The sequence below is a fragment of the Choloepus didactylus genome, chromosome 17 (assembly GCF_015220235.1).
Source record: "Choloepus didactylus isolate mChoDid1 chromosome 17, mChoDid1.pri, whole genome shotgun sequence".
NCBI lineage: Eukaryota > Metazoa > Chordata > Mammalia > Pilosa > Megalonychidae > Choloepus > Choloepus didactylus.
In genome coordinates, this window is record NC_051323.1 from 25,130,528 (window position 1) to 25,155,196 (window position 24,669).

Below are 24,669 nucleotides of genomic sequence, written 5' to 3' on the forward strand. Positions count from 1 at the left end.
TTCAAATGAGATAATTTATGTGAAATGACTTTCAAAATTGCCAGGCGGTGGCCTTGGATGAAAAATATATATATAAAGAGAAGCATTAAAAGTGGGAAATTCTAGTAATGTGAAGAATATATTGCTCTTGGTTACAATACAATTCATTATTAAACTGGCCTTTGGAGAATACTTGTTGCAAGGTGGGGAGGGGGAAATGCAAAATTCTTAATTCCTTGTTTTATTGTCTCAGAGGGGAAGAACTAATATTGGACATTTGCCCTCTGAGAATCCACTCATCAGATTATGTTTGAGAAAGTTGATTGTTACAATCTTACATTCAAGTGCATTTCAGCAGTCTGTAAACCTTCAAAGAAGCAGCTATACTATCTACCTGCTCTTTGATGCTGTTTATTTTTTAAAAGCTGGAAATAAAAAAGAAAAAGAAGCAAACAAAACACTAGGCTAGACTCCCTGTTATTTTGTAGCAATGCTGGACCACAAGAAAAAACGTTAAGTTCCATTTACACCTTTTAGAAAATGGTTGGTGTAAGTAGCATTCTGAAAGTAGGGCTTGATATTGAAAATGCTGACACCACCTTAACTATAGCACTGCAGACAGCAACAACCTAACATATACATGCACACACTTGAAAGAAAAAAGGCCCCTTGGATTTATGTTGCATATCATTTTCCAGTAAAAGTCAGAGGTCAGAGGTTACCTGTTGCTGCCTCAGCTCTGAACCAGTTTACTATTCTGGCTCCATTTTTACTAGACTACAGTTGTGATGAAGTCAGCAACTTTTCTTTGAACAACAAAATGTCTCGAATGCTTACAATTCTACTTGTAGAAGTTATTCCCAGTGCAAATAGAATATATGTGCCTAAAAATATAAACTCTCCTATTTTTGTTTTCAAATTAATCCTGTTAAATTCATTGTAGACTTTGCAATTCTAATCGGTATAGTCCAACAAAGTTAGAAAACAAAATTCCTTTGTGGTCTAACAGCTTTTCAATGCAATATGATCATAAAACCAGATTTTAAAGAATGTTCCTACTGCAGGCTCAGAGTCAATTTTAATAAGGCAGTCTTTTTATATTCAGATTGAGAATACTCTTTTAAACTTTAATTGTATTAATTGAACACAAAATCCACCACAGTAGGTCTCATCAAAAGCAGTGCAAGACTTTTGAAAACTCATTCACATTTTTGCTGAAGACTAACTTATATTTAAAACTTTATTTCATACTAGTTATCATCAATCATGCATATACATTGTCACCCACATAAACCCACAGGTATGTGCATTCAAAGCACAACACAAATTAAATTGATCTAGTTTCTTTCCATTTCTTCCTAACTCCATTTAAGTCTGGTTTTGCAATGAAGGCAGGCACTTAAGAGATTCAGATAAGTAAAAACAGAAAAATAGCTTCAACCCAGTGGGGAGGGACACCCAACAAGGATTTCTGAAAGGACCACTGCCTTCTAAAAGTATCTTGAAAACACCATTAATTTTGAATCCTAGTGGGTGTTTCTTGATCTTTTGAAAAGCTTCTGAGGACAAGTAATAAGAATACTTTTTATTTGCATAGCAGGGTACTAGTAGTATATACTATTTATGCACATTTGACCTTCTAATCTACTTCTCTAACCTTGCCCTTAATTCACTGACCCTATTTTACAGAGGTGGCCAGGTGACAGGCAGGTAGGCAACTGGAATGGCATAAAAGGGTCAAAAAATAAAACTAGATGAAATTATTCTCTAATTAAATGGGGTCTATGTTCTAAGAAAACCTGTATAAATAGCCGACTAGACAGTTCTGATTTTCCAACCCTTAAAAATGAAACAGGTAGCAAAAGAGAATGAGAACACCTCTCCTACCTTGCTCGCTGCTGTTGTCCCCACTGTGTGATGTGTGGCCACCGCTGGAAGGGCCTGGAGTTCCTCCAGAACGGGTAGATGCCGTGTCATCATGATCTCTGTTCCAAGAGGGCTGTGGGACACAAATCAGAAATCCAAATGGAGCTGTCTGTTAACACTTGTCGAGCAGGATTGCAGTCTTCCCAATGCCCTTCGAAAGTGGTTCCAGCTCAAAGCTACATTGGCACGTTTAAAATTTGCCCATTTCTGCTTCCAAGCTAAAATATCTACAAATAGTTATTCTGTAAGTAATTGCATGCTCTATTACCAAGGAAAACAGAAGCATTGCAGGCAAAGAAGGAAAAAAAAATGCTGCCACTTGATTCTGACTATATTTTTAACATCAAGAAACCCTCTGACACAACAGTCTGCTACTCTGCAAATGGAAAATGAAAGTGGTGGTCTATAACAACGTGGTTTATAGAAGCCTCCGATTCATCCTAGAAGACAAACATGGCAGAGCTTTTAAGACCCCACAATTAGGCTGGGGTCCATAATAGCCAGTATGTGTCAGCTGTTTGCCGGATGGTACATGGCAAATGGACCAGGCACAGGAACAAAAAAGAAATGGGAATAACAATAGATTCACGTGGACTGAGTACACTCAGCCCCATGCCGAGCCTTCTTGTACTCTTGAATGAAAACAGATGTTGCTTATCACTGGGTGCATTGGAAAGTAACATTCAGATAGGAAAAATTGGCTGTAAATTAAATTCTTGGGGAAAACAACCATGGTGACACTTCTCCCAAATCTTCCCTTAACAATGAAAAAAAAAAAAAAAGATTTTAATTAGCTTTTAGGGCTAGCTTTCAAAAACAGCCTTGTGAATCACCGGTCATCCCGCACAGTAGGAAGGATACCAAATATAAAGAAGATTCTTGGCTAGGAAGTGAAATTTGTCCTATAGATGATCAGTGGGAAAGCAGGATGATGTTGTATGTAAAATATGTATACATCACTTCAATCATAAAATGTCATGGTTCATGACTGCTCAGTGCAAAAGTTTACTGACCCTGCCTAGTGAAATCAAAGTGCCTTTTGCTTATTTTTTTTTCAAAAGTATCTTATCTTCCCGGAGAAGATACGAAGGGCTGAGTAGATCAAAACACTTAAGATACCCAACAAGAGAAAAGTAAAGATCCCTTCGACAAGGCGTGCTGCATAGGAATCAAAGGGCACGATTCACTTCTCCTGAAATGGATGCGTCACTCCACCTACTGTATACTCTTGGCCAGAGTTCTAATGCAGCCTGAAAAATTAAACAAAGTCACAGAAAGACGTGCCACTTGTATGTGTGACTCACCCATTATGCATATTCTAAAAAACAGTGCTAATTGATCTGCTGATTCTGTGATTGAAAGATATGTGAACTGTGAAAGGAGTGCTTTTTACAAATACGCATTCTGCAGCATACCAGAAGAATGCTGTAAGACGTAATCTGGAACACATGCTCAGAATGCAAACAGTTAATGCATAAATTTTCAGTTTGTACAATTGCAGCTCTAAAAGGGGGACTTGTTTATTCAGAGCTCTGCAGAAAGAATGGTACAGCACCCAGGGGACAGACAATGCCAGGCACAAAACCCCGGTGCCTCAACATGTAAAAGGATGTTTTTCTATGTGCTACAAATCCCACTTGAAAATATAATTAGAAGGAGAAAATGGCAAACTATTGCATTAACTGTAATTGAACAAAAGACCAGCAAGGCATGTGGGAGGCTGCAGGAACCCGTGGGAGTTTCAGGATGCATGAGATCCTGCAAGTGACATCTCCTGGGCACTCTCATTTTATTTATGTTGTCCCTCACTACTTTTGTTGACTGGTGATCTGACTTGTAATTAATAGAAAAGCTAGCAGTAACAAGCTAAAATATACAGCAACAGACCCACCTCATCAGAAGCATGTTTGTTAATCTGATTAAGACTGGGACTCCAAAAAGGTGACTTAGAACCAAAGAATTATTCCACGTTATACAGGAAACTGTCCTCCTTTATGCTACAACAGACCTGATATATTCACTATCTTATAATGATCTCCACTGATTTATTCAGCTCTGCTCCGCTCCCTCCCCCACTTTTCTACTGTGCAGGATGTAGATTAATTCAATGCTTAATTGTTTAGTAAATTCAATTTTCCACATTCTATTCTGCATAGCTTTAGCTAAGGTTCTTAAATCTTCAGCAGTGAGCCCTGAGCCCAGTGTTTGTGATCTGTGCCTACCTTTTTTCATCACCATTTTTCTTCATCCACCACTTAATTCACCATGAAAAGATTTTCCTTGCTGGAAATTCTGATTCCGCTATGATCTGTGAGGCATTCCGATTCATTGCATTTTCATTGTGTTGGGTCTTAGATGCTGGGCTCCTCTTTTCTCACAGCTATTGCCACATTATACAGGCACTCATGCAAGAAATGTTGGATTCCACCTCAGTTTATCCAAATTTTGTGCAACCTGTATGTTTAAATTTGTGTTTTCATCAAAGGTAGGAGCCCATATTTTCCACCTAATCTCTTTCCTTTCGCAGCCTTGCTCTTTCAGAAGGACTGTGAATACTGAATGTACTTCTCTGAAATGAAATCTAACTTTTGTGGTCCTTTCTTGAATTAACATTTTGTGTATTAGCATTTCAAGAACGTTGTAGTCATATGAAACTGAGCATTAGAAAAAATCCACAAGGTTACCAAAACAGAACAAGAATTATGTTTAGTTCAGTTCATTAAGCATGATTAAAGTCTAAGGATCAGAAATAGCTCATGAACTCTTCCACTATAAATATGTAAGACAGCCCTAATCAGAAAGAGCTTCCCCAAAATCCATCTACCAGAGAATTTCAGTTACAATAACATATCTCTATGACTATATGTGGTTATGCCAAACAACATCATTATTATTTTTAAAATAAAATATGTGCATATGATTATGTGCATGTATCTGTGAAGTTGTGAGTAGCTTGGGGCCTCCTGTAAAGTAAGGCTGACAGAATGAAATCAAATGATGCATTGCATTAGATACACAGCAAACCTTAGTCATGGTTCTAAATTAAGTCTCAAAGAGGTTTCTTTCTTCAGTGTATATAATTTCAGAGTAATCAATAGCTGTTCTCATCCTTTGGAAATCTATTAAGATGAGGTTATAATGTGAAGTCCATGGATCTTCTAAAGAAGAATTCAGGAGGGGGTTGTCTTCCTTCAACAATATTTATATTAATGTGAATATTTGCATTTTTTTTTCTGGGGCTAGTGTTCATAAGTTTTCATCAGCTTCTCAAAGGGGTGCATGTTTCTCCAAAAGTCGGAGATCCACTGGTATAGGAGAAGTTCACAGGGTTAGACAGCAAAACCAGGGCAGGAAAGGTCCTTAAAGATCATCGAGTCTACACTGTAACTCAGCCTCATGGGCCAATGTGCCTCCAGACACTATTTGAATTGGCATGAACAGAGACAGTCCGTTCAATACAGAAACAGCCAGTTAGAGGTTTTGCTCCATCAGGAAGTTCATCTTGGTCAATACATAAATATATCACATAACATATAACCCAAAAAGCCTCTCTTTAATTCCACCCATGACTCTCCTAGTTCTGGGGTAACTGTCCCCTTAATATTTGAAGTAAGCTTTGATTCTGTCCCACCCCCACCCAACATCTTCTCTCTACGATAGCTTGAATACACCCATTTCCTTCCATCATTCCTCAAAAATGCTACAAAATAATTTGCTTGGTTATTTATGGTTTTTTTTTTTAAATGAAAAGCTACAATTTATTGAGCAGTATTTTTCATTTATAAGGTCAATACACTGGTGTCTGGGAGTGGAAAAAAAGCAACAACCTCCCCGACTATAGGCTTCTCCATCTCAAGGATGATGTCTTATTCTTCTCTGTCTTCCTCTTTTCTGATCCAGCAGAATGTATGGCTAGTGCTCAGCACTCAATAAATTCTTAGGAACTAAACTGAACTGATCGTGTTAATGTTCTGCCAATAAGCCAATAAACAAACTGCAACTTCAGAAACTACCTTGCCTTCCTGAATAAAGCTATCCATTGGTGACTTTTTCATCATTCCTTCATGAACCCTTTTTCCATCTATGCCTTAAATTTGGACATACTTCAGGATTCTGTTCTCTTATCACTTTCTATTTTCCTTGGATAATTCCTTTCACTATCGTGGTTTAAATTGTCTCTCATGTGCTACCAAATTTGAGTCTCTGGACCTCTTCTTTGGTCTTAGATTTGTATGTCCAACTACTAACCATCTCTCCATGCAAAGATGTCCATCTTAGTCAACAAGTCCAAAGTTAAACACTTCATCTCTCCACCAAACCTCTGACTTGTTCTTCTTTGTTCTCAATTCTAGTAGGTATAACCCCATCCATCTGTGGCAAAACCTGAGAACCGGGCATGACATCTCTCTCTCTCTCTTTCTCACCACCTCCTCATCAATGAATCAACACGTCTTGCTCATTTTTACCCTTAAATAATTCTCAGATCAATTTCTCACTTTCCATCTTAGTGATTGCTGTTCTTGTTCAGGCCCTCATCACTCGCCAGCTTTAAAAGTTTTCAACGCCCCTAGAATCTAAGCTCCACGAGGGCAGGAACTGTGTTTGTCTTACTCACCATTGCATCCTGAGCACCAAGCAGTGACTGGCACTGGGCTGGCACTCAGGAATATTTTTTGAATGAATGAATGGCTCCCTTCACCTAGGGAGTACAACCTGGGGTCCTTATCAGGTCTGCAAAGCCCTTTATCACCTACTCCTGGGAACCATTCCCTTCCTTGTTCCCTGTGCATGCAATTTCTGGCAGATTCGCTGGGCCCATGCTCATCCTTCCCCTCTGTCTGGAGTGTCCTGCTCTTTCCTTTCTGTCCCTGGCTCCTGATTAGCTCTTTCTTGTTATTTAAGGCACAGCTCAGATTTCACCTCCCCCCAAAAGCCTTCCCTGATACATATGCATTGGCCCCCGGAGGTGTGAGGGTCTGCTCCCTTGAGCTCTCAGAGCATCTCCTGCACACCTTCATCCCTGCACTCCCACGCTGCGCTGTGACAATTTGTTGTGGCTGCCCCCAGTTCTATTACTACGAATGCTTTCAAGTCAGGCATCATGTCTCATTCATCCTCACATCCTAAATCTCAGGAAAATTTCTGTACCAAGGTAGATACTAAATATATGTTTTTGAATGAATGAATGAATGGTGTTAAATCATCTGATAACATAATTTTCTATATTAAATACCACACACATCTAAAAAAGACTTGCACAATTTAAAAGCATCTCACACATTCACACAAATATACACACCTTTATAAAAAAATAAACTAATAGTTGCAGCATAATGCAGTCAAAAGAAAGGAAATTTGAAACTAGACACATGTCAGTTTGAAACCTGGCCCTGCCAGTTACAAGGTATGTCATCTTAGACGAGCCACAATTTCTCTAAAGCTAAATGTCCTAATCTGTAAATGGAGACCAAAGAAATACTCCCTTGCAGACATAACATATGTAAAATGCCAAGCATACAGTAGGCATTCAATAAATGGCAGTCATTATGGTTTTCAATGTAACAACATAGGTTGATCCAGTCAACCCGGGATTATCTACATACAGGTATATTCAGTTTATAGACCTTCTGGAAAGAATGGTTAACCTGAGCCGGCTGCGTGTACAGCTTGATATGCCTTGGATAACCTCCCAGCTGGTATGTACTCAGGGAATGCAAACTGATCTTATTTTCACCTTAGAATAACATGATTTTACAGGTGGTTCGCTCCTCCCCACCATCAAGTTTAATTTGATACCTAATATTTATAAATCACTTTACAGTATACAAAACACTCATGTACCATCTCATGTACTCGTTCATCACATGTGATGAATCACGTTTTTCAAACCAAAAATGAATGCTGTTTTTTTCCTCAAAATTCTGTCCTACTAGTCCCATTCGAAAAGGCAATAATTGAGAGTCTGGTGATTTTGACTCTAAAGAAGTCAGCTAGTAGCACTATAGAAATTGACCAAATCATCACAGTATTCAAAATTTGAAGTGAGGCTGCACCTACCATAGGCGGCTTTGTCTTTGGGGAGGTGCATTCACTCTTTCAAATCACTAGGTCTCTTTAGTGAATGATCTCCAGTGGCCTGAAAGAGCTGGCTCATCTCCAGAAGGGAACAATCCAGGTTCTCTCCAGATGAGAAGAGCCACCTGTCTACACAGGCAATGCGTCAATGTGCATAATATGCATGTATACACATGTTCACATCCCCACATCTGCACATGTCCTCACACACATGCACACACAGGCCTGTGCACATCCAAGTGGCACAGTGGGCACATCCCTGAGAAACTTCCACCCCCACTGTTGGGAAGGCCACTTCCTTTGACCTCTCCCTCTGTCTAAACAGTGTCTCTCTCAGGACAGCACACACTTCAGCAGATATGATTCCCTACACACCCCTCAATGAGGCCATCCAAGGAAAAGGAAACTGGGAGATCCATGTCTGCAGAAACGAGCAGGAAAAGGCCCTGGTACCAGTCTGAGACAGTGATACACATGTACCTGTGTGTACCCTGAAGTTGGGTGGAGGGATACTGAGAAGACTTTTTTATTTATGAGCATTTAAAGTCTGATATGCTTAAACTTCTGTCTGAAATTCTAGGTGGTCTCCATTTGCACCTGTTCAATAACCAAAACATACCTTGTGGTCATTCAATGCACTGAACCACCATTTCGGAGCACCTACAACTTGCTGGAGCAAGGTACAGCCTGCTTCTCACAAAACACACTCCCTTGAGGCTGTGTCTACTCAACTTCAAATTCAGGTAATTCAGAAAAAATGTAAAATCCTTTATATGGATTTCAAAAAATATCCCTGGATATCATTAAGCAAAATTTGTTTAACAAGGACAAATTTAGGCAGTATGTTGTTGCTGTTGTTTTAAATACAGTAAAACTGCCCTTTTACCTTTTAAGCTTTTAGATGTTTGTAAATGCCAAAAACATTGACAAATCAATAGTTCATTGTGAACACGTGCTGCGGATTCACGGGACCACATTAAAACGTGCTGGAAGAGGGTCTGGATGTGAAACAGCGTGTTTCAGAGAAACTTTCTAAGCCCACACACTGTCTTGCTGGAACACGATAAAGTGCAGAGAAGCGATTGCTGGTGCTGGGCAAAGCCTGGCTGGGGCCTGAGGTGGTCCGTGGTGGTGGACCACACGCCCTTCTTCAGGGAGACCCTTTACAAAATGTTATCTCGCTCGCACACTTCTTCCGGCTTTCTTCATCACCTCTCCCTCTTTCTCTCATTTCCTTCCCCGTCCCCTCCTCCACGCCCTTGCCTTTGCCAAGTCTGCAGGCCTGCCAGGTTCTTGTTGAGCCCCTTTTTAAGGCTGCGATAAAATGTGCTTATTACTCCAGTTAATAGAGGCCCAAAGCGTAATTTAGGTGACTCAGGGCAGATGGTAAATTAGTGGTAAGACAATGGAAATCCAGCATCCCATCTTGAAATCTGTGGCGCTCCCCCAAAAGAGCACCCCCCCCACACACACACACACACAGTTCCAGCCATTGTGGACTTTTGATCTAGAAATGCATCTCCATGATTATCGGATTATCTCTCAGTTTTGGTGCCCAAGACACTGGTGCCAGCCGGTATCTTTACCCACAATATGAGTGTGTCTAATCCAACATCAAATAAGGTAGCTTTCTAAAACCTCTACAGCTAAGTAACGCTGGTGTGTTGCTATGTGTGTGTGTGTGTGTTACATGCCTCTCTGTATATATGTCTATATATGTATGTGTATACATGTATTCATGATAATAGCAGTGGGTATTTTGTGAAGACAGAGACAGAATCTGTTAAATTGAGTTCTACATTTCTCAGTTCTCATGTACCACAAATTAAGCCTACAAAAATTATAATTTTTCATTGAGTCCTCTATTTCTGTGTAATGAAGCATGTATGCAGGAAGACACGAATTTTTTTTTTTTTTTTTTTTTTGCCTTTGGTGAAAATTCTCCAAGGAGTAATTTCATCTTTAAATGAAAAGTTTTGTATCAGGTGATTGTACAAGCTCCAAAGGTCACTGGAGCCTCAAGTTTGGACATGGAGAGATGCCCAGCCCACAAACGTATGCACATGCACACATACTCAGCAACGTGCACGCATCATATGCCCGGGGAATACAGCAAAAGAATGTGGAAGAAACAAATTGAGATGCTCCTAATTACGTGGTAATGGGATTTGAAGCAGCTTGGTGGGGGACAGGTCCCCAACATCTACAAGCCCCTCATGCAAACGGCCGTGCCCTGTTCCCCTCCCAACACTCCAGGGTGGCTGCAGACTGACCTGAGGAAGCTTGGACCCAGTACCATGGCCTCTATCCCATTCCTTGTTCCCACAGCCTGATATCTCTTAGGTCTCAACTCTGATGCTGCTTGGACCTTATTAATCTTCAGAATTGAATTAATTTACTCAAGACGTGAAAAATGAGTCCACCATGCCGAGCAAACATCAAGAGATGGAAAACACAGCCCAAAATATGCCAAAAGCTTTCCTGATGAAATCTGCATCACACTGATATTCATTGCCCAGTTTTTCTACATTGAGATCAAAGGTAACTTCATCCCATGGTCACACACTGAGGTCTAAGAAGTTAATATAGATTTCCAATATGGGGCATATTCAGACCATTAAAAGAATAATTACAACTAATGGGAGACAACTACTAAGAGCTGACAACTAGCTTTACCAAAATCTCAAAACTGGAAAGTAATAAAAGAGTAGATGAGTAATTTAGAAATTATTCAAGTCTACTGAACATTCTCATTCAACTAAGCAGTTTGTTGTGGAGAAAAATGTCAGGAACAGAAGAGAAGATAAAGGCTCATTACACTAGGAATTTATAGAAGTGTTTATTTATGTTTTAATAACATACTATTAATAAAAATAAACTCCTATATTTAAAGATTTTAATGACTATGTGTTTCTATTTCTGAAATCATACCCGAGAAATGTACTTCATAGAGTTAAATGTTTGTCTGAAAAAAAATATGCTTGATCCAACCAGCATCACTATATTTCTAAATATTTATACCAAAATATTTCAAATTATACATTTCATTTATCTGCTGAAAATAATTTGGATTATTTTCTATTATTTCCATCTGGGAATGGGGGAAAAATCTGTAAATTACATCCCAGTGTTTAAAATTGTTTTTATAAGACTGGTTGCTTCCCAATGTGTTATTTTATATTTGTAATTAGTATTCAGTGCGCCTCCTTCTGCAAACAAATTAAGAAAAAACAAACTCAAAATGTCTTACATAAAACAACCTCAAACCACAAACTTTCTCGGCAACCATCCTAGCAAAAAAAAAAAAAAAAAAAAAATCCAATAATGCAGAAAACATTGTATCCTGAGTACAAGTAGATAATAAGACCCTATAAACTACTGGACCTTAACATGAAGCATCTGCTCTCAGAATTGTGGAGAAAAGTACTTAGCACAAGGTCTGCACATAACTCTTACCTGAATTTTAACCTAAGAGCAAATCTGCTGGGATTCACTGTGCTATCTCAGCAAGATATCTGAATGTGCAGTCTCATTTTATACTATTATGAAATCAGAATAATCGTGACCTCTCTTAATAAGGATTAAAATAATATTTTTCTTAAACTTTATGATTATAAAATGCTCGACAAAATAACACTTCCATTAATCAGTACCCAATCCTCCCTCTCCAAATCAAATTCATGTTTTTGCAGGGTGGGCAGAGTCATATTGTTATTATTACAGAGAAGGTTAATATAGATGCTCTGCTAAACGTTTTACAAGCATTCTTATTTAGTTCTTACAGTAACGCACTGAAGTGGGTCCTATTATCCTCCCCATTTTACAGATAATGAAACTGAGGCTCAGAGAGGTGAAGTGACTTGCCCTCTCACAGCACAGCCTAGATTCAAGTCGGGTGTACTCAGACTCTAAATTGTATACATAATACTTCATTGTGACACCACCTGACTCAAAGGTTCTGTAACTGAAAGTTAGAAGTGACACAATTAATTGCCCTTTCTCAAGTGTTTCTGAAGTTTTCTCTTTTCTACTTCTAAACTCTGAAGCCATAGAATCCACACTTTTGACGTGACAAGGAAAAAGGTAATTTAGCCAAGACAGAATATAGTTTTATTCCCTTCCCTTAAAATGTACTTCGGGTCAAAGAATCATGGAAATTTGTACTTTACCACTGGTATCTAAAACAATTAGCAATAAGGTGTTTTCTAATTCCCCTATGGTTTCTTTAGAAGCACTTCCAGCTTTTCATATTTTCAATCAAATTTCATCTTTCCTCAAGGATTTATGAGCCTTTAAGTTCTCTGACTGAGTTAAATTTGGAAGTGGGAAGGAGACTAAGCCCCTTCCTACATTATTTAGCTTGGGTAAAATCATTAGAGAGGCCTTTCTCAAAATATCTTGAAATCTAATGTGAGTTCCAGGTCCCTAGGATGGCCACGTTCTTCGTATTTCAAGACACTCAACTAAGAGATCAACCAAAGCAACTGTGAATTCCAGAAACAGAATGCAGAGCTGCATATTGGTGCACTTTTTAAGAATTCCAGTTAATCAGTATACCATTCTAGAGGCTATTCATATCATTTTAACAGTTATAGAGTATTTGGATTACGGGAATTATACTACAAGTGAAGAAAAGCCCATAATTTATTTGTTAATGTTTTATTCTCCTCTTTTTCTATTGGCATGTTCTTTACATACCCTCAATAAATATTAAACATTCAAACAACTCACTATTAGGGTGGCAAGCAAACCTTTAGAATTTCATAGCAGTAGAGAGAAGAACAATGCACCTAATTGAAATGGCAGGGTAATTTGGAAAATAAAATTGAATTGCTGCAAAGTCCAAATTCCAGAACAAAAATGTTTATACTCACTCAAATGCAGGTTATTACTGGCTTTGAATAATTATTGGAATAAAAAATATTTGAACACCAACAATACACTTGATATGTACAGAACAAGCACAGTCTATACATCTCTATCCTATTTTATGCAAGGAAGTACAGAACGCATTAAATCCGATATTTTTCTTGGTGATTTTGTCATTTAATGTAGCTTATAAAATTCCAAAACATGATGAAACAATAGGTTGAGTCACCAAATACACAGCCAGTGTTAAAAATTTCATGGACACTATTCCTCAGAAAATTTTAGAACAAATTGGGACAGAGAGAGCATGCTGAAAGAAAGGAAATGGTTAAATGGTTCTGTTACTCTCAATCTTTTTTTTTTCTCTCAAGCACATTAATTTATCACCAAGATCGATTAAAAATGTAAGATTCCTGATTCTCTTTGGCAGAAGCTGGAGCCAAGAAAACTAGGACGATTAAAATGAAAATGGCAAAATGTATTCACATCTGGGGATATGAGATACAAACATGTAATGACTCTATAAAAAGATGATATTAATCTGCACTTTGTGAGTAATACTTACTATCTACTTAGGGGTATACCACTTTTGGCAGAGATGCCAGCTTTCTCTCACAAAGATACATTCCATATACTCCGTAGAGTTACAGCATATTTCCTATAAATAATGTATACAATAGACTGTAAATAAATAATACATTGATCTGAACTGTTCAAGAGTGAAGGGCAGGGTGGCTACTCAAGAGATTCAATCTCTTAAGAATGAACAATTTCAAATAAAAGTAATGGTGAGTTATCACAAAGTATTTACACTAAAATATTTTTAAGCAGGGATTTAAAAACGACTCCAGATCTGTTGGGAATTTTTGAGTAAACATTTCAGCTAAACCCAGAGCACCCAATTTAATTCTACTGCTAAAGTTTCTGTTCTGATGGCAGCATTGTAGCAAGTAGCATCTTACCTGTTAGCTGCTATTTTTAAATCTCTATATACATTGTTGGATTTCATGATCAAAGAAATAACTAGATTTAAAATGTCCATGCATGATCTTTTTTGTCCCATGAAACACACAGTTAACCTTAAAACTGCAGTAAACAGAAGAGGTTATATACAAAAACAAACAAGGGCCCACCTGTTCTAGTTAATTTGCAAAGGGCTTTTACATTATAAAATTGTTAGTCCCCTCTTCCAAAAAATTATCTCCCTTTTGAAGCCTTATAGGCATACAAACACTTCACTTCATGTAAATAGTGTAAGTATGCTTTTAGAACCTCAGACTTTATATAGCATTTAGTTTGAAACTAAGATTTCAAGTCAATAAGGAATAGTCTATGAATAACAGAAAGTATAATAGGTCACAGTTAGTTACAGCTTGTCTATAAAATTAAAATAATATTCAAGAACACATCCAAATAGTTATGGAGACATTAAAAGGAGTTTTTATTGCCAAAGAAATCCTCAACTTGGCTTCTAATATTTTTAAAAGAAGAGAGATAAACCTTTTACAAGTTGAGATGGGATGAGAAAACTCTCGGTTCACAACAAATTGCCCCCTTCATTGTCTTTTTGCCATCTATGTTGATTTCATTATAAACTTCATTTGCCAGAATTTTGTAATAAACACGCTCCACTTTAAAGAGTTTCAGTGGGACATAATGTGAATGCAAATTCAGAATAAAATGCAAATCACAGAGGTCTGGGACCAAATATGGACTATCAGCTAAGAACACAGTTACTGAAAACAAACATTTAGGCCTTAAGAAGAAGAACAGAAAGGGGCTGATATGAATCTTTATATCAGGTATTCATAGCTCTAGGGAAGGCAAAGAATAACTTTTCAGTTTTTTTTACCTAATTGTAAAGCATGGATTGGGAATATCTGATGACTTTGGTCTCTATTCATTTCTGTTCTAAAGTGAGTAACATTTTTCATCTTCTTGGGAAAATAAATCCACATGTGGGTAATAACCCACAAGGTATTAAATAGGGAAATGAGACCTAACAAACTAGTTTAAGTTTAAATCTCAAGTATAAGAGGGTTTACCAAACAGTGGGAAAGAAACAATCAGAGAAAGAAAGAACTATAGTTCTGCCTGCTAAGTAATAATCAACAACCCAGATATTTATAGCTAATGAAATAAAAACATGCTACCATGTTTTAAAATATAAGGAAAAATCTGTTAGAAATGGAATTCAGCAGCAGTAACAATTAATTCCAAGTTAGCATATGTTGTCAGAGAATAATTCTAAATATCATTCAAAATGTCTTATTTATTTACTGCTATCTTCTGAGTCAAAATAACGCATATTTAAATCCATTGTAAAATTTAAGATTTTTTAATTGCATCAAAATGAAAAAAATCTGGCAAGACCATAAAATATTGTTCAAATTTGTTAAACTCATTAAAAGTTGTGGTCCCTTTATGGTATTAGTAAACTTTATTAAGAATATGATTCTTAATAATATGATTTCATTTAAGTTTTTTAAAGAACCATAACGTTGTACACTCAAGGTTCTTCACCTCCTGAGTATAAATCTTATTAATTGTAAAGGGAGTCATGAACAAGGTCAAGGGAAGAATCAATTGTAGAAATGTATTTCTGAGAATTACAAATGATGTAAAATTCATTTTCACAACATATCTATCCTCCATTAGTTTATGCTATATACGGTGGTATATACGTCGTAGAAGAGCCAGAGCATGGTCATTTCATATCTTAAAGAGAGTTAATGACTTAGTTCTGACCATAATTTGTATTTGACTGCATATGGTCACAACATCAATAAACAACAGGTGTATAATTCAATAAACTTGGAAAAAAAGCTTTTTCACCAGAGAATAAGCTCCTCATGGTATGCTGTAGTCAATTTTAGGAATTCTGCATCAAGAAGTCAAGAAATGTAAAATAATTTCAAAAGATTTGCACTCTGGAATCTTCCCTGAACAAGAACATATTTTCTAGATTAAGAAATACTATTTGACAAAAGAGTGTTCAGAGAGAGTGTAGCAAAGTGTTGCCAATTGCTTTAATTCTGTGCACCGGAATGCATTAAATTGATTGAAATTGGATTCTAATGACAAATATGTAAATGAACGTATTATCTCTTATTTCACAGGTATCCTTTATGCCATTTATTAATACGTCAAATCTATCAGCGTGGGAAATCCAGCAATTGCCCAATATGGGGATATTTCTGAAAGGCTGTTTAGGATGCCAAAGAGCATTCTTAAATCCCTCTAATCCTGAAATCATGGCACATTAAGTTAAGGATAGAATGAGGATATTCTTTTATCTTTTACACTACACAGACATTCTCGTCCGCTTGAATTTTTCAAAATTGATTTTATACAACAAGGTTTATTCATAAATGTTAAGGTTAGTAAAATATCTGAAGTTTTACTGGATCCTAAAAGTTAAAGTTTGGAATTATTACTAAAACTTAAATTAGGAAACTGTATTTTATGTATTTTAGCCCCTAACTTTTAAAACAGGTATTATATCCTGATGTTTCCTGCTGGGTAAAGAATGGCAAGCCCCACATGATTTACAGCTGTGTTGTTTTACTTGGGATTTTGAAAAACTTTAAGTTTCACATCTGCACAACTTTCAGACAAACTATGTCTTATGTATTCTATTTTTATTTCTTTATTTGTAAAAGAATACTTTCCCATAATTTTGATTTAATTTTTAAATTTTAAATTCATTTTTTTTGCACTCAGGAGAAATGGCAAAATATTTTGTTTCAATTATAACATAAATTCAAGTACTACTTTGATACAAATATGACAGATATCATAATCCAAACAAGGCCATGTAAAATGCTACAGTTGCAAACATTTAAGACTGTGTCACAAAAATGACTGAGAATGGTATCAGTTTACTATCCTTCAACTATTTCCCTGACAGTGGAGTCAAATAATGTTGAATTATAGACCTTCTTACAGGAAGTCTTATTTCATGTTCATTTTTTGATCATTTCCCTGCTAGTCTCTATAGGAATTTGGCTGTATGCCGACCTTCCCTTGAAAGTTTCTGTATACAGTACATACTTGGGCTGTGTTTGATGATTAAATGATCATTTATTAAAACTTTAGCATTTCACATTTGTTTGACATATTTATGTTTCATAAGAAAATAATGTTGTTGCAGTGGAAAGCATAACATTACCAACACGAAAATACTTCATTTGAATTCATGTTGACAGTATTTTCATTTATGGCAAGTGTCCTAATATAATTGGCTATGGACTCTTCACAATTTGTCCAACTCCACCTGTGAGGGAAGGTAAGCTAATTTTATAAGAGTAGGCCCCATGCTAATACTTTAGCCTATCTGCTTGGCCTTAAAAAACATGACTTTCTACTATGGGACCACAATATTCTTTGTTTTTTAAGAGTATGGCGTGTTACTGCATAATTTTCATTCTGTCACTCAGCAACAGCTGTGTTTTAAATCTTTTTGGAATACGAAAAACATTTTAAAATTTAAACATACAAGTCTTTGAAAACCTAATGATTTAAAATTTGTTTATGTTCAAAGTTGGGCAATTATAGCATGATACTTCAGTTACTTTTTAAAAGCAGAGCCCACATTTAATCCTTTTTTTCCTCCTCCTCTTCGTCATTCTCTACTATCTAAGCTTCTCCATGTTTTCTAACAAAAGTCTCTAAGTTGGGACCTATAGCAATAGAACCTGAAATCATTCTATGTATTTCCAAATGGTGAGCAATGGAGTCATTCTGGTGGGAAAGGGATTGTTGTTCGAGTGACCTATTGCCACAGAGCTAGTTAAATCACTGAACAATAGTTACTGTTATGGGGCTTTACTTTGCACAACTAGCATAGTATCATTGCCTTCTATTAACCATGGAACTTACACTGGGGACTTCCACTGAGAGAAAGAGAAGAGCACCAGAAGCTATGAAAAGGGAATAACTTTTGAAGTATTAGCATTCAGACTTCGAAACATTTAACAATACAACTGGCCTCAACGTATCTGCACTATTAGGTACTTTTTTCTTATTGTTCTTCTAAAATGCTTTTAAGTGTCACCTTTAAGAATAAATACATTCCCACTCTGAAATTCAGACATAAATACATACTAAAGCCAATCATAAAGTAACAATAAAAACACACCTAGTAAACAACTACATTTTAATGCAAAGGGTACTAAGCAATAAAAGGCCTAGAATGAACATCCCAATTAGCCAATGTAGTGACAAGCAGTCAACACCTTATTTAATCATTAAAGAGAATCTTGTCATAATTTCCCTTTGACATATTTCAAAAAAGGAATTAAGAATAGAACACATGACCCACAACAACAGTCAAAAATAAAGTTAGAGGATGCTAAAACCCTATTGCTTGCAAGGCTTGTGGATTGAGAGGTTCAGAGATTAAGGCATAAGTGGGACCCTATTAAGCATTTACAGTTTAAATAAGATGTATCTAAATGCAAGCATTTACAAACAAACTACCTGACAAAGGGACCCTTTTCCTGCCTCCAGCTGTTTGTGTTCTAATCTCCTTATTGGATGAAAATAAATTGCCTGCATTTCTAGTATTAGTAAATATTCGCTGGCCCCATTTATTTTTTTCAAAGCAGCAGATCCAATCCATCAAGGACATTAGGCTGTTCCTCGCTCTCCCTTCCCCATTCCTTACCATAATATCTCCCCCAAAGAAAAGGCTTAAATCTCCTTTGAACACACCCAACCACCCCACTTTGGAGGGAGGGGGTATTTTTCAGTCAACTCCTGGCTCCGTTTTCAGAATTTTAACCAAAACTATGCTTTAGAAACAACATTCCAAACCTATAAAAACAAAACAATTGCCATCGGGGTTTTCTGGCCCACTTGGGAACCGAAGCGTACCGGCCCAGGGCTGTCTGGATCCCTGCGGCCCAGCGGCCTCTAGCTCCCCAGCCTGGGCCGCGCAGCCCCGGCGGCCGCCCCTCGGGAGCCCGCCAGCACTTGGCATTTAACCTGCCTGGCGAGCGTGGCTTTCTGGTTCCGTCTCTGGGAGTCACATTACTTCTCCCCAGACGTCAGAGACAAATCTGGATTAACATGCAACAGGGCGCTCTGAGCAGCCGAACCAGCCCCACTCCAGGAGATGTTAAATGCAGATTCAGCAGAGGACCCCCCCAGAGAGCTGCCGTTGAGTAAGAACCATAATCCAAAGGTACCCTTTCCCTGCTTCCGGCTGATGAGAGGAGAACCCGGGCCGGCGCTGATGCCGGAGCACGGGCCGCGCTAGTCCCGGCTCTCCATAGGCAAGTGTGGCCACGCCGGAGGCGGCCTTGGGGCCCGGGGAACTCTTGCTCCTGTCTCCACTCTCCCCCCACCCGTTCTTGGATGGGAAAACGCTAAGATTCAAGCAGTGGCGTGTGAGAAGGAAGGCTTCATTCGACGGCTCCTTCCTGAAGCGCGGCCTAAAGTCTAGCGTCCGGGCGGCCACATACTTCCCAGGCTAGCTCCTCCCGGCGCCCGCACCTACACCCCGCGCCCTCCGAACACGCAGCTCGCCTCCCTTCCGACCCACGTCCTTCGCCACCGTCAACCAGACCCAACGCTCTCCTCGACGCCTTGGCCCCCGGGTCCTCTTCTCCGCCTGCTCCCTGACCACAACCTGGCCTTCGCCCCACCCCGAGGCCGGGAAGCCCCCGCACTCCTCGCTGCCCCCAGCCCCGAAGTGTCGGAGTGGCAGTGCCGAGAGGGGAGCGCGAGCGTCGCGAGAGGGCGCCCGGGAGGCCCGAGCACGCCAGAGGTGGCTCTCCGGCCGCGCGACCTCGGGGCGTCCTCCAGGACCGACGGGTTGAGATGGGAAGTGGGGAGCGGGAACACCGCAAGTAGGGTTTTAATCTGATCCGCCCCTCGCCTCCCCAACAACAACAACACTGCAAGACCAAGTGGATGTCCGCCAAAACTGGCTGGTACCAAAGTCGTCGCTCCTAGTACCCCGCACGGGTGGCAGCTCACGCGCCCTCCGAGAGGGGAAAAAAAAAAAAAGTAAAATAAAGTAAACTGTGCTTCTAGCAGCCCCTAGATACAGAGGGGTTAAGGAGCTAACGAGGTCCGACGCTCGCGCCACACCTGAAGCGGTCTCGTCTCGGAGCGCACCCCCTGTCCAGGCTCAAACTGACCAGGCCACATTTGCTAACAGGTGGAGAGGCTGTTCTTTATAGCGACCCCGTGGGTGGGTTAGCAGGCTCCAGTCTGGAGAACTGGCGCCCTAGGGAGTACCCCGCGCACCTAGCACCCCGCGCAGGAGATCGTACACGCTTTGTGGACACAGTCCCGCGTGCGCCCCGTGCTCTGCGCTCCCTTCTCTAAAGTGGACCTAGGCACACTGGCTCCCGGTTCCCGAGAGCCAGACAGTAAGAACAGGTTTGGGTTTTCTGCTCTCCGACCAACTGAGACTTGGGAAGCCTGCCGGTTCACGCGAGCGTGCCCACGCGCCTAGGCCGACAGCGCCACGAGTTTAGGAAGCCGAGTCGCTCCCAAAGCTGCGAAGCCCACTCTTAAGGGGCGGGGGCCAGGGAATACAAGCCAAACGACTTCTCATTTTATAGGTGGGGGAGGAGAATAAAATGCGAACTTGTATCCAGTACAATTGCGCAACCATCTTTGCATATCTCGAATTTAGGCAATTGGGTAACAAAAATTTACGGAGAGAATACATGGAGAGCTCATGAGGTTATATCAATTTTGTATCTCTCCCCCTCCCCAAAATAGGCCCTATAACTTTGGTTCTTGATCTTTGACTTTAATAAAATAATGATTCGTTGAGAAAATGGGGTGTAAATCTTCATTTTGGAGGCAATTTAAGTGTTGATTTCATTCATGCCCCTAAGCGATTCTTGTAATTTGCTCAAATAGCTTATGTACCCAGAACTCCGGAGCTTTTAGAATCCCATTTTCTAGTTAGGCTTGTTGGATTATAATTTTTATTCAACAGCAGCTACCCGAGGGTCCCTGACTAAATCTGCATTCAGCAGCTCCCGGGCAAGGGCTGGCTGGCTGAACACGGCAGGAGGCCTGGCCGCGCAGGGGGGGGGCCGGACCCGGAGCCGCCTGCAGCTTTCCCACCCCGGCTGGGCTGCGCAGGAATTGCGCAGGCTGCCTTTTCTGTGCCCTCGGTCGAAAGTTTGCAACTCGCGGAATAACAGGGAGGGCGCGGAGTGTTGGCGCTTTTAAAAGCTCAGCTCTGCCTTGTTCCCACTCGTCTTGGGGAAAATAGGAATTTAGCCTCTGCCGCGGGGTCTCCCAGAAACACCCAACCTGAGCATTTAAGGGAGGTGATGCTGAGAAAAGAAAACTTTAAGATGACACCAAGACAGGGTGTCGGCAGGCCAGCAAGGACTAGGCAAAGTAGCTGCTGGCCAACAGTGATCCTGGCAGATCTTGCAAGGGAAAACTCTGCGGGAATGGCTGGCCTTTGGCTTAACAAAGACAGGCTGATAGCTCCTCCAAGACCGGACTCACGTGCCAAGTCAGAAAGAGAAACAACTTTGGACCTTTACTTGTTTATGGGGGGGCGGGGGAGGCCGGCGACCCAAATGTCTAGAAGTGTTGCAACAGTACACAACGAAGACCTGTCCTGGGCCCTGTTACATCTCAGTATTCCTCATGTTTAAACTTTCATTGCTTTTTTGCAACTCCTTTGGGCACATCTAGGGACACAGTCACAGGAGAGCAAAGAGTGGTGTTGGGGTCGGGAAGGGAAATCCGCCCCCCCCCCCCCCAGCAATTCCAAATAAAAGTCATCCTCACTTAGCAATGCAGCAGAAGAAGGCCTGGAGGGAGGACAGGAGAGGAGGGGGTGCAGCTAGCAAAGAGCTCACAGAAGAGAGCCAAGGCAGCAACGAGGTCCCCCACCCGCCAAACAGAGGGAGCCAAAGGGGCGCCCCTGACACTGACACTTCCAAAAGCTGCCATCCCAGCGGGCCCAGAGCACGTACCAGCTGGAGGATGAGTGAAAAGGAGGAGGAGAAAAGTCCATATTTATCTGTTTTTATAACCTCGGCCTGGTCTTATTTTTTCTATTAAGTACAATAAAATGGGCAAGCTTGCAGCAAGCACTGCACAAAGCAATGTTCAGTGAGGTCTAGAAGCGTTCGGCCGAGGAAAACTGACAAGACAGGCTAATGAACCGTACAGACAGGGAGAAAATACCCGGCATTTGCTAGATTTCAAACCCTCACTGTCTGTTTTAGACCACCTATCTTGGATTTATTCCTAATAAAATAAGAAACTAGCAGACCCTACACTTTTTCTTTTCTTCCACATAGAAGGAAGGGGGAAAAAATGCTCCAGAACAAAGCCCTACAATCAGAGGCGGTCACTGGCAGTTAACACTCCCATTATTATAGAGGGTAAATAAAATAAAGACAAAAATTAAAAGCGACAAGAAACAGGTCAAGTTTGCAGGCAAAGCTTTTATAAGCTCATCTCTCCAGGTCGAATCCCAGAGCCAGCCTTAATGAAACAATAATAGCCACATTATTCAAAAATTTTCATTTCGATGGAAATGTATCTAAAAGGGACTTAATCATATGCAAATAATAAAAGGAAGTGGTAGTGACCCAGCAAGCAATATGCATACAGATTTTTTTTTCCAGAAATGTTGAAGATTGAAAAGCGCATACCTGGTCGGTTAGATTTGCTGATCTTGTTATATCTTCACTGTCTGATTTTGATCCTCCTTCTCTATCGTCTATCACCAAATCAATAGGCATTTTCCCTTTCAAACAGCTAATATACCGGTGGCAGAAATTGTCACATAATTCGTGTACCTACATTATGACAGAAATAAAAAAATGGAAATATAATCAGGAGTGCATAAATGACATTGACAAGTGCAATCCACCCCCCCTTGTGAGAGCCAAACTTCCAAATAGGGTAAACACAGGGCAATTGTCCTCTAGAGACCCCCAGACGCATCCAGAATTAGGAATAACTTTCTTTTCTTGCAAAATAGAGATATCCCAGAAAATTGACAGTGACAAGATGATTCACAGGCTACAACATATTCAACACCCGTGTTAAATTCATCTGCTCCTGGGGCTGTGGTCATTAGAAAGGTGACCTGCATGGGTGACATTTAAGGTAAACTAATTTCATTCAGTTACTTTATCATAAATCCTTTCCAATGTGACTAAGGAAAAATGTGAATACATAGATATATAATAATCTCCAAAGGACTAGTATGGTGGTATAGGATACCTGGTATAGGATATATGTCTGAAAATCCAAGTCTCTATAACACATTGATTGGGGTTTCTATCCATAAGGGGCATATTTTAGGATACCTCCTTAAAAAAAAAAAAAAAAAAAAGAAGCAAATCCAATTGCCAGTACTTATGATAAGAAAAAGCCTACAGTCACAAAAACTTATGGAACTGATTTTTTTTTTCCAAAAAAGACTGCCTCAAAATATTTAAGTGTAAGTGGAGAAGTCTCTTACAGGCCCCAGGCATCATTGACATGCAAAAATTCTCAAGAAACTCCAGTGTGCTTGCAATTTAATGTTAGTTTGAATTACAATGCATTAACTTTTTATTGCTGAGATTTATAGAACAGCTAGCAAAATCATGTTATCCCACACCCTTTCTTGAGTGTGAAGGTGGGGTGTGTGCAGGATTCACAGATTCAAGAAATTGACACAACTATCAGCTCTGCTTTGTCTCTGCAAAACGTTTAACATGCCTCCCCCCTACCTCCTCCAGACTCCCTGCCCGCTCCTCCTCCTCCCCTCTCCACCTCTCTGTGTCTGACCTGAGCTGCTCAGACTGTCTTCCAGAAACTCAACAAAACTAAACAAAACTTTTTTTTTCCTCCTCAGAGGTAGCAAAGAAGAGGAGGAAGAGGGAGGGAAGAGACCACAGGCATAACTCCCGACAGCATTCTAAATATCAACTGGGATGCAGAGAATTGCAACTATTTACACAAAGCCAACAAGGTATTAATAAAAAATACAAGGCTGGGGCATTTGTGATTGCAATTTTAGTGGCTGAAATTGTAATTAAACTGCAAAGAGAAATGGACGCTAAGATTGGCCTTGACACTAATTACCAGAAAGAAAGACATTTATGCAAATATCCCAGAAGCCTGAACTTCAGCCATTCTGAATCCACTCCCACCCCCTTCCCCAGTGTGTGTTTGAGGGTAAAGTGGAATCAAAAGGAAAACCCGGTGGAGGAATTACCTTCTCTAATTCCAACAGATGAAACCTTAATACTTGTATGGCTTGAATCATCTGCAAAGATACAAAATGAATGAGCACCCCATTCCTGGTTTGCAGAAAATTGGCTGTCACATCTCCAGCCTGCCCCTCCTTCCCCCAGTAAATAGAGTTATTTTGATTTATGGCAATAACACTAAAACTTAATAGCAGCGACTGGGTACCATCTAGAGGTTTATATTTCTTAACAGAAAAAAATAGCTAAAACAACAACAAAGCATCTAAGTGGGTATCATAAACACTCTCCTCCCCCAAGACTTTCCCCTCTCTCAGCGACCCTCCACCCCCTCCAACCCACTGAAGGGCCACATCCCTGGACTAGATTTTTCCTTGGAAAGAGTGGACAGAAAATATTTCAAATAGCCCTAAATTGTGGCTTTTCGCATTGAAAGCTTTCTGCTGTCTCCCCCACCCGGCACACCTTTCAGGCAAATTGGTTGTTTGGGGGCTCTTGCCCAGTCGCTACCCTCGTGACACGACTGAGGGCTGGGAAGTCCGCAAAGTTTAAGCACACACGCTGACAGGCCCAGAGATAAATCCCCGCGCTGATTAGAGCTGCGCAGCCAGGCTGT

The 24,669-nt window shown here is 39.9% G+C and overlaps 1 protein-coding gene across 8 annotated transcripts in view; it reads right to left on the reverse strand.

The window, feature by feature from the left end:
* The window catches only part of MEIS1 (Meis homeobox 1), a 129,016-nt gene that overhangs the window by 99,334 nt on the left and 5,013 nt on the right, over positions 1 to 24,669 (reverse strand). For all 8 annotated transcript variants that reach the window (XR_005212360.1, XR_005212359.1, XM_037806920.1 and 5 more), the window contains 3 exons: positions 24,062 to 24,112; positions 22,503 to 22,649; positions 1,867 to 1,978 (listed from right to left, as the gene is read on the reverse strand). Coding sequence is in view for 6 of the 8 variants with exons in the window: in XM_037806920.1 (XP_037662848.1) it covers positions 1,867 to 1,978; positions 22,503 to 22,649; positions 24,062 to 24,112 (310 nt within the window). In the remaining 2 variants the exon portion in view is untranslated. The remainder of the gene's footprint in view (positions 1 to 1,866; positions 1,979 to 22,502; positions 22,650 to 24,061; positions 24,113 to 24,669) is intronic.